The sequence below is a fragment of the Capsicum annuum genome, unplaced genomic scaffold (assembly GCF_002878395.1).
Source record: "Capsicum annuum cultivar UCD-10X-F1 unplaced genomic scaffold, UCD10Xv1.1 ctg4743, whole genome shotgun sequence".
Classification (NCBI taxonomy): domain Eukaryota; kingdom Viridiplantae; phylum Streptophyta; class Magnoliopsida; order Solanales; family Solanaceae; genus Capsicum; species Capsicum annuum.
Genome location: NW_025855072.1, coordinates 153,197 through 164,418, shown reverse-complemented (window position 1 = coordinate 164,418; position 11,222 = coordinate 153,197). Strand labels below are relative to the sequence as shown.

Here is an 11,222-nt window from a genome sequence, read left to right as displayed (position 1 = left end):
CTTTTTGGAACGGACAAAAAGGAAATAATGACACACAAAATGGGACGAAGGAAGTATAACTTATATCTCACACCAAACAATCCCTTATAGTATGAATTATGTTTATTGAAAAATTGTCATTTTTTATTAAAAGTGAAATTTGTAAATAAAAGTTAAAGACAGATGAATTAATTTTTATTTTATTTTTTAAATTTCACTGCTCGATGTCAGCATCCCAAATAAATGTAGATTTTAGGTGAAGCTAAAGTTTAGTGAAAGTGAGGAATCTGATGCTAGATAGAAAATTCTAGATTGCAATAGCCATTACACCTAGACAATTAAACAAACAAAAAAAAGAATCAAATACAATTCAATCCCCTTTCACTTTGTACTTCTCTTGTTAAACCTTATATTATATATAGAAATTTTAGTTTTTCATATTGGCAACTATAATGGGTCTGCTCATGAGCTGCATGGGAGAAGGTCAGTAATCTTTACTTCCCTTAATTTTGCCAATCATAGTATTAATTTTTATGCTTCCCTAAAATATTTTATGTGAAAGTGTTATTGTTTGAGGTGTTAATAATTTTTTTTTTTACTCTTTTAAAAACATTTTATTATAATTATTTTAGAAAATTTAAAGAATTTATAATTGAAATTAAGCGTTTTGACTCTTATATGTTAATTGTATCCTTTTGCATAAATTGAAACAAAAAAATATTGATAAAAAAACAGTAGCACATATATAATATAATTTATTTTACCATTTCTTTAGTTGGTTCATCTCGGTAATATACATATGTCATACATAAATATGCATTTTGTATTTAGCTAGCGATTGTAATTATGTTTGTGAAGTGTTAAATGTGAAACTTTCCCAAAATAAAAAAAATTAAAAAAAGCTGTACATATCACGATGATGCAAAAAATTTGTTGTATCGAATTAGGGTTGAATCAAAGGAGCTTTGAAGAGTCGTTTGAAACTCCAATAACACAATATGTTGGGGTTCCACTTATAAAAGTTTGAGAAAATACTCAATTACCCTCTGAACTATATCTAAACGACTATGTCACACCTCAATTTAAAAGGAGTTCTTTTACCCCTGAACTAATTAAAAACGAAATTTTCATCCTCTTAGTGTTTATGTGGCACACACGTATGCCTACGTGGACACTTCAGTGTGTTGTGCCACTTAAGTACCACGTATGTGCCACATAGACACTAAAAGGGTGAAAATTCCACTTTTAATTAGTTCAGGGGTAATAAAACCCCCTTTAAGTTGAGGTGTGGCATAACCCTTTTGGATATAATTCAGGGGGTAATTGGGTATTATCTCTAAAAGTTTTGAACTTTAGTACAATGTGAGTGTAATATTTCATGTTTTAACTAGTATATTATTATTTTTCTCCAATTTTTTTATTTACATGCTAAAAATAATTATTTCTCAATTATCTTTAAACAATAATTAAATGTACTAATAGGTGATCCAAAAACTAGCCATCCCACCAATTTTGTCCCGATTTTTGCTCTTATTTTGTACTGGTTTTTAATTTTTACCTTGTATGATAATTAAATGTTTATGAGACATAAGTTACATTTTCACCCACACCCTTAAAAGAATATATGCCTATCTAGACATATGTTCGAGTTTTTGGGCTAAAAATTAAAAATTATCCAATTTAAAAACTAAGTCATGCTATTAAATCATGATAAAATTTTAGAAATAACTAACATTTAGGCAATAAATAAAGCGTTACAACTAACGTTTGCCTAATTACAAGGCGTAGTTACAATTTAATAGATAAATATACAAATTAGAGATTGTATATATAAATACAAATTCACTTTAAAAAATTTCTTATGAGCCCCGTAATTCTCTGTGTATACAAATAAAAACGTATATGAGCCCCGAAATTAGAGATTGTGTATGATCCTCAAGGTATGTAGATAATCCCTAAATATATAAATACAAAAGAGATATATATTTAGCATTTAATCTAAATCTTTGCTACAAATGATAACTATTTTAAGGGCAAACAACATAGATCCCAACAGTTTGGAGCTTAATTATACAAAATCTCAATATTTTGCATAATTGCTGAAAATCTTAGTTTTAGGTCTATTAAGATACATTATCTCTTGATACATCCCGAGAAGATATATTTTTTCCTTTGTAAACATAAATAATTAGCTACTAATACATTTTTTTTTATTTTGGGTCAGTAGAAATACATAATACATCCAACGAAGATTCATTTTTCCTTTGTAAAGATACATAATTAACTTTCGATATCTATTTTTCGAATTTTGGGTCTGTTGAGATACATAATTTGCTCCTTATACATTTAATGAAGATACATAATTAGTTGAGATTTTTATAATTACTTTGTAAGAATGAAGATTTGTGTAAACATAATAAGTTAAAATGTATATTTAAATTATTTTTCTCTATTTTAAACATTAGTTACGCCTGATAATTATCCTCTGATATTTTTTCACTTCACTTAATTATAATTTTTCCTTAAAAAATCATTTTCTCCATCATTTCATCACTTGGGCTAGACCTCACAACGATATGGGCCTAGGCCCAAAATTTATGGATCAGCTCTATTTGGGCTTAGCCCAAGCGAGTGCTACTTATCAAGCCCATTTTCAAGCCCAATAATTGACCCTAATATGTATCTAATAGAAATATATATTATGTAATAGAAATTCCGCCCTATTTCATAATCGTGGTGGCCTAGGGTTTTTTCTCACTAGGTTTCAGGTTTTGCCTTCTCTTTATTATTTGGTCTTTTTTGATATAATGTTTATATTACTACTTCTTTGCAAATTGTAATTTTGTTAAAATTTTGAAAGAATTGAAAAAAAAGAAAAAGAAAAAAGAAATTCATTTTATTGAATTCAATTATTTTATGGGGAAATCTTAGTATATCAATTGGTTAGACTTCCATAGAATTGAAAAAGCAATATTTGTTTTATTGAATTTGATTATTTTACGGGGAAATCTTAGTAGCTTAGTTGGTTGACTATCTTAACTTCATCATAGTTGAAAAAAAAAACACTATTTGTTTTGTTGAATTTTTATAATCTTATGGGGAAATCATAGTAGTTCAGTTAGTTGGCTATTCAAACTTTTATAGAATAAAAAAAAATGTTCATTTTATTGAATTTGATCATTTTACGGGGAAGTTTTAGTAGTTCAATTAGTTGGCTATTTGAACTTTTATAGAATTGAAAAAAATGTTCATTTTATTGAATTTGATCATTTTACGGGGAAATTTTAGTAGTTCAGTTAGTTGGTTATTTGAACTTTTATAGAATTGAAAAAAAATGTTCATTTTATTGAATTTGATCATTTTATGGGGAAATTTTAGTAGTTCAGTTAGTTTTATTCGAACTTTTATAGAATTGAAAAGAGAGGAAAAATTGATTTTATTGAATTCAGTTATTTTACAGGGAAATATTAGTATCTCAGGTGTTAGAATTCCATAGAATTGAAAACAGAATATTTGTTTTATTGAATTTGATCATTTTACGGGGAAATCTCAGTAGCTCCGTTGGTTGGCTATCCGAACTTAAACAACCTTGAAAAAAAACCACTGTTTGTTTTGTTGAATTTGATAATCTTATGAGGAAATTATAGTAGTTCAGTTAGTTGGCTATCTGAACTTCCATAGAATTGAAAAAGAAATGTTCATTTTATTGATTTTGATCATTTTATGGGGAAATCATAGTAGTTCAATTGGTTGGCTATCTGAACTTTCATAGAATTGAAAAAAATATACATTTTATTAAATTTTGATCATCTTATGAGGAAATCTTTGTAGTTCAGTTGGTTGGCTATCCGAACTTTTGTTGAATTGTAAAAAATGTTCATTTTATTGAATTTGATCATTTTATGGGGAAATTATAGTAATTCAATTGGTTGGCAATTTGAAATTTGATAGAATTGAAAACATATTTATTTTATGAATTTGATAATTTGCGGAAAATATGGTGGTGAAGCTGGATTCCCAGGATGTTTGTAAGAGGGATAGTTTTAAGTATCTTGGGTCTATGATTCAAGGGAATGGCGAGATTGATGAGGATATCTCTAACCGTATTGGAGCAGGTTGGATGAAGTGGAGGCTCGCCTCGGGTGTGTTGTGTTATAAGTAGGTGCCACTTAAGTTTAAAGGCAAATTCTATAAAGTGGCAGTCCGTCCATCTATGTTATTTGGAGCAGAGTGTTGGCTAGTCAAGAACTGCCACATTCAAAAATTGAAGGTGGCGGAAATGAGAATGTTGCGTTGGATGTGTGGACTTACTATAGGGGATAGAGTTCGGAATGAGATAGTCCGGGAGAAGGTGGGAGTGGCTTCGGTGGAGAACAAGATGCGGGAAGGAAGACTGAGATGGTTTGGGCATGTGATGAGGAGGGGCACGGATGCTCAAGTTCGTAGGTGTGAGAGGCTAGCGTTGGATGGCTTTCGGAGGAGGAGAGGTAGGTCGAAGAAGTACGGGAGGGAAGTGATTAGACATGATATGGAGAAACTACAGCTTACTGAGGACATGACCCTAGATAGGAAGGTGTGGAGGTCGTGGATAAGGGTAAAAGGCTAGGTCGCGTACGTGGGTTGTAGCTAGTAGTAGAAGAGCTCATGTATAGCTGGGTTAGTAATCCCAGGACTATGTCCATAGGTGGGGTTCGTACTTTTCGGATGCCATAATTCTTATCTCTTATTTCATATTGTGCTTATTTATCTTATTTCGTATTGCTCTGATTTCTATTTTATTTTTAGTATGTCTTATTCCTTTTATGTTATGCCACCCACCATGCTTAATGGTGCATTACACTCTTGCTTACTATTCTCTATCTTGAGCCGGGGGTCTATCGGAAACAACCTCTCTACTTCTTTGGAGGTAGCGGTATGGACTGCGTACATTCTACCCTCCCCAGACCCCACTTTGTGGGAATACACTGGGTTTGTTGTTGTTGTTGATAATTTGCGGGGAATTATTAGCTCATTTGTTGGTAAGGGTTCGATTCTACTAAGAGTAATCTCGTCTCCATTTTCCCTCCATACCTCATTTAAAATAAAAAAAGAATCATCTTGTGGATAGTTAATGCATTAGTTTAGGGTTATGCATATAGTGTTTCGTTGAGCCTTTCAATTAATGCATTTTCTTGTTGTTATTTGTTGTTGCAACTGTATTTCTTTTTTTATTCTCGGTTTTTACTCCCTCCATCCCAATTTATGTGGCTCAAGTGTAAATTTGAGTCTTAAGTTTTTCTTTGACCGAAATTCTTTATATGCCTATTAAACATTTTAATTTTTTATTTTTTGTGATTTATATTACTTTTTTTTATAGTCTTCAAATATATGAATTTTATTTTCAAAAAACCTCTGAAGCTTCTAAGTTTGAATCTCGAAATTCTAACTCTGTCACGTAAATTGGACCACAGAGAGTATATGCTTTACTTGAGCCCAATGTCTATTTGAATTTTGAAACAGCCTCTCTACCTTCACTAGGTAGGTGCCTTACACTCGGTATGTTGCTGTTGTTGCATAGGTAAAGCAGATTTGACGGTAGCATGACTTTTTTTTTTTGCTGATTTAAAACATAAAAAATTTATCTACTTAGAAAAATAGTATCCCAAAGTACATAGAATCGAGACAGAGAATAATTAATGATGAATTTCAATTCTCCATCACTAGCAGTAAAACTAGTTTTTACACTTTCATATATTTGTAGATTACTGTATTTGGCAAAACAGGATAAACAGAGTATTGGAGATATTGCAATCATCAGTGTATACACCTTAAAAGCCTTGATAATTTAAGCATACTATACAGTGTTACCAAGAAAACAGAGTTGAAAAGAACTTTTTGTTTCCGATGATTTTGGCAAACTTCTGATGCAGTAGCATTCAATTTCTTATAATTGACACATGGATATGTAAGCTTTTTTCGTATACGTTCGACTGAAATGTAAGCTTTTTTCGTATACGTTCGACTGAAATGTGTATATACCTGTATAGGTTATTATTCCGAGATGTCAAGAGTGTATGTTGGAAATCTTGATCCCAGGGTCACTGAAAGAGAACTAGAAGATGAATTCCGTGTCTTTGGAGTTATAAGAAGGTAAAGCAAATTCTATTATTCTACATTAAATTTGCATTTGAAATCTGTACGCATTGAAGACCTCGGATGTGCAATTTTATTTTGTAATTGGCTGTTGAATACTAAGTTGCTCTGACTCTCCAAAAATGCTATCGCATCCGTGTCGGATCCTCCAAAATTGCACTACTTTTGAAGGATCCGACACACACCCTATGACATTTTTGAAGAGTTCGAGCAACGTAGGTTGAATATTTAGTTTACAACTAAAACCCATTGTAAGTGTTTACTAGTCATCCATTCCTCATTGGTTTATTTCTTCTCGGTTCGTGAATAAAGCATGCACTAACAATCTGACATGGAGGAGCATTTAAGTCTTATTTTGTATCAGATAGAAGATAGTGTCTTTCTAACTTGCTGAATATACGTGTTTCTCTAAAGCAGTATTTAGATTAAATGGGCATAAGCTGTATTGCAAGCACATTATTTCCTTAAAATCTCCCTGCTTTTCTTGTTCTTTGCTCTGTTGAAACTCTGCATATATATTGTTCTGAATTATTAAAAATATTACACTGATTATTGAATGTCAAAGAAAGTGACATGTTGAGATTTAAATTATAGGGATTTGGGATATAAACTGAGGTACTAAGAGCATTGGTGGCACTTCTGTATAACCAAGGGTTATTTCATTATGGAATTTGACTACGTTTTTCTATCCTTCTTCTTTGTTATAATGCTTTTGGATTAGCACACAGCACTCTTGATGCAAAACAATAAATATGCTTGCAGTGTTTGGGTTGCAAGACGCCCACCTGGTTATGCTTTTATTGACTTTGATGACCGAAGAGATGCACAAGACGCAATCAGGGATCTTGATGGTATGGTCCCTTACTCATGCATATGGTTGAACCTTCTTCTGCATTCAATCTTTTTCAAATTTTTTGCAGGTTCATAATCAATTTTATTGTGCTGCTTTATACATTAGCATCTGTAAAGTCTGGCAAATATGTCAAATACCAAAGCATTTTAAGCTGTTCTCTTCCTGATAAATTAAACAGGTAAGAATGGATGGAGAGTGGAGCTTTCACATAATTCTAGAGGAGAAAGGGGTGGAGGGCGAGGGGGAGGTCGTGGTCGCTCTGGAGGCTCTGATTTGAAGTGCTACGAGTGCGGTGAGTCTGGTCATTTTGCTCGTGAATGCCGAGTGCGTGGAGGTCCAGGTCCTGGAAAACGTAGAAGTCGTAGCCCTCCTAGATATCGAAGGAGTCCAAGCTATGGTCGCAGGTCAGAAGAGAACTTTTCAAATATACAGTAGGACATGGTATTCACTTTTACACCTTCATAATGTCCTTTTTGAAACAGGAGTTATAGTCCCCGTGGACGATCCCCCCGACGCCGAAGCATATCACCTCGTGGACGCAGCTATAGCCGATCTCCATACCGTGGCAGAGATGAAGTTCCTTATTCCAATGGGTGAAATTACTAACTTTGGGATCATTTATTCTGTGTCTTTGTTGATTGGGCATTCATTTTTATGGTGTTCGTACATGATTAAAGTTGGCTGTTTTTAGATACATGTGCATGTATATAGTTGGATTTATTTCTGGATTTATTTTGTATCCGCTTGGTGTTTCATGTCTTAGTTCATGGGAAAGTGTATGAACCGTGTTGCTTCCCTACCTACTTCTGTTAGGTTTTTGATTTGGGACATTGTTGGTTCATGCTATACAAATATGTTATTTTTCTTTCATATTGATAATGAATCTAAATCAGTGTTCTCGTTTTCCTTATCATTCTTCTGCTTTGTAATGCAGAAATGGCAGCCTTAGGGACCGAATCAGAAGCAGGAGCTGAATGGAAAAGATGGTTACTTGTCTCACTCGGGAGTTTTTGGATGTGTGTGTTACTATGCTTGACTTATCTCGGCTGTGTAAGTGAGGCCTTGCCCTCAACTTCAACGGCTTTTATTTTCGTATAATATTACTAGTGTGTTTTTTAATTTCTTAACTTTTCCTTTTTTAAAGAACCTTTTATCTTATCGACTTTAGACATTTTGTACTTTATGGCATCTATTATTTTTAGAAAAGAAATATCCTAAAGAATGCTGCTAAATATTCATTTTTTTTTCTTGTGTGGAGGTGTCTTCTCGGTACTGCTTCATTGGTTTTCTGCTCCCACACTCTTGTGGTTTCGTTCTTCACTGCCCTGCTGTGGGATCTTCAATTTCAAAGATTGTGGATCCCAGCTAGCTACGTCACTAGATGCTTCTGTTTGATTGAATCTCTGCGGCTATGACACGACTCACCTCAACGTGTAGTGGTATATTTAAGTAGATATTAAGGATGATGAATGGCATCACAGTCATATGGCAGGTACCTACAGAGGTTGAGGGAACTCACATTCTCGTTAAACAATTGATTGCCACATCAGCATTGTCACGTTGTGCCGGTATTTGAAAGCTTACTCATGAAAGTTGATGGCATCAAGGGTTGCATGAAACAGCCTACGTCGTGTGATTCCCTTTGCTTTTATTCCTTTTTTTTAAATCAATAATCTGCTTCTCTTTATATTCTGTGTCAACTATTCTTTGTGTTTCTTCTTCTTTTCATCTTATTCTTTATCAAAATCTTTTTTCCCATCTTTATCTCTCCCTCGTTGTTGAGTAGTTAACAAAATTTCATCAAAATATTGCCACACAGGTGACATAAATTTCAAGATTTGAACTTCTCTCCATACAAATTTATGTCTTGCTTTTATAAAGTGGCCTTGCAAAATAAGAAAATTTCGAAAGATACTATGTGTCGAGATTTGAGTGATACCAAGTAAAGTTTCCTTTTCGCCTCTTCTTTTTTAAAACTATATATCCTTTTATTTCTTTTAAAACGTTGTTTTGCATTGCAAAATCTACTTCACTCTGTTTTGCTCTCAGCGGTAGACAGAAAATGGTTTATGATGATTTTCTTTTTCAAAATTTTGCTATGCGGGTTATGGATTTCGGGATCTAAACTCTTTAAGGGTGAATTGCTTCGTAGAGATAACGTAGATCTTCATTTGAATCACCACATATTTTATAGAGTGGTTCATTGCATCTTAGCAACTATTATACTTGTTGCTCAGCCTTTCTGCTCTTGCCCATGGGAAACGTCATTGAGCTTACCTGCTTCATACCTGGTTGTGTTTCCGAGACACAAGCTGCTTGATTTTGCTAGCTGTTGGTAGATATTCGTTAAAGCATGTCTCTCTGATCCCCTCCGTCTTCTCAAATGGCCTGAGTTGCTAAAGTTGACCGCATATTATGATCCATTTTGTATTCAAGAAACTTGAACCTTTCAAGGAATTTTACCTGTTCTTGGTTCCAATTGTTTTATTGGACTTAGATTTTCCTAGCGTCAACATTACTTTTATATCTCCGTCGTCTAGACCTTATCAATCATCAGTTTTTGTGCTTTTACTTAAACACTTATTTTAAATCGTCAGATTTTGTGAACGGAATGTGTCATGCATTACGCGTCTATTCCCCTTTTTCATGTATGAAGTATAAGATTTAGGGTTTCTCAATTATGCAATATAAACTGTATGGGAGCTAGTTATGGTGTTATTCCATGAAGCAAAAAAGTCAAAAACAGTTAAATATCTGGCTTTAATTGTTTGAAGCTTAGTATTATGTAGGTTTGGTCTACTCTATTAAGCACATATTACATTGGGTGTTTGTGATGTTAGCTTATTTTTTTCATCTAGTTTTTGTTTCCAATCGATGCCATGAAGTTGTTCCAGTGTTGCATCGAATAATGTTACCTTCAGACGTTTTGGTGCTGTGGTATTGGTAGTTTGGAGTGTGTGTGGTTTGGTTTGGATTGCGTTTTGTATAAAAATTAAAGTTAAATCAATTTGTAGTTGATTTCTGAATTATCTAAGTCAATCGTTTGGTTTGCATCTTATACCTATTAGTATTTCTCGATGTCATTTTAATGCTGTAAAGGTTTTCAATTATGGAGAGAGTGTCTTATAAGAGAGAAACAAGTATAAGTTTGTTGTATTGCTTTTGATTTAATGGATTGTTTGGATCAATTTATAATCAAGCTGTGAACATTTTGTAACTAGTTGCAAATTTTGTGGGTTGAGTAACGTCAAAAGTTCTAGGTAAAAGTCATCAAAAACATGTTAAAACTATATTCAAAAAGTCATTTACACACCTAAGCTAATGTGACGATCTATTACACACCTATTCTTATTAAAAATGATTTTACTAGCCCCCTCATAAGTACAAAGGCAGTCACACAATCCTGCGTTATCTTTATGCACCTGTCAAATCAGTCCAAGCCTATACGTGTAATTTTTTTTTTTTTTTCACTTTTTCTTCAATTCATTTTTGCCTTTATTTTTTCTCTTTATTTTTTTACCACGTTGACTCCATTTTTATTCGAAGAACAAGAATCACCATTCTTCTTCCTTCATTATTGATTCAAAATCAGCACAATCAAGCAACAACTTCATCTAATTTAATCTTCTATGCTATACACCGTCAAAATTTAGCGCCATCAAAATTTGCAACATCGCCACCCATCTAATCGCACCACCCACCAAAAATTAACATATCTAATTGTTGATTTCTCCTCCCAACATCAAAAATGCAGTAAATGGTTGGCTTTTGTATAAAACTCAGAAAGTTTTTATGAAGAAAAAAAAGAGAATTTCACCACTCACAAAACAAAAGAAAGAAAGAAGCTTGAATAATTGGTACTCAATTTGATGGATTTGATGGTAGAAGCAATAAGAGTAAATCAATTTTAAAATTTTCATCAAAATTTTTTTCGACCGGTGAACTTCATATATAATTAGATAACTTTGTCGAATTTTGTTGTGAATTTCGCCCCTCAATCTTATTTTCTGTGTTTTCTTTCATGAGGAAACAATTTTTCAATTAGTTAATGATTGTAATTATGAAAATGAAGGAGGAGAAAAGGTGATCCAATGAAGGAGGAGAAGAGGTAATGCAAATGAGTGTGTCGTCGGGGTGGGTGGTGGGAGGAGGGAGAGGTTAAAAAGAATATTTTTGGAGTTTTTTTTGCAATTTTTTTGTCTTTTATTTTTAATCAGATGTGCCTCTTTTTTCTTTTTATTTAATTGCATTTCCACTT

At 33.1% G+C, this 11,222-nt stretch overlaps 1 protein-coding gene across 4 annotated transcripts; it reads left to right on the top strand.

Annotated features, from left to right (window-relative positions):
• Nucleotides 1-316: 316 nt before the first annotated feature.
• LOC107849043 (serine/arginine-rich splicing factor RSZ22) lies at nt 317-9,473 on the top strand. Of its 4 annotated transcripts, XR_007050246.1 has the most exons (7): nt 430-462; nt 6,006-6,108; nt 6,874-6,962; nt 7,143-7,368; nt 7,447-7,557; nt 7,899-8,018; nt 8,223-9,473. XR_007050246.1 is itself a non-coding variant. In XM_047403720.1 (6 exons), exons 1-6 carry the CDS (start codon nt 432-434, stop codon nt 7,936-7,938), a joined length of 600 nt encoding a protein of 199 aa, XP_047259676.1. In that variant the 5' UTR covers nt 317-431; the 3' UTR covers nt 7,939-8,196. The 4 variants fall into 4 exon arrangements, 3 of the variants coding, with proteins under 3 accessions (XP_047259676.1, XP_047259677.1, XP_047259678.1); XM_047403720.1 differs by lacking the exon at nt 8,223-9,473 and having other exon boundaries at nt 317-462; nt 7,899-8,196; XM_047403721.1 differs by lacking the exons at nt 430-462; nt 8,223-9,473 and adding an exon at nt 2,594-2,747 and having other exon boundaries at nt 7,899-8,196.
• Nucleotides 9,474-11,222: the final 1,749 nt, after the last annotated feature.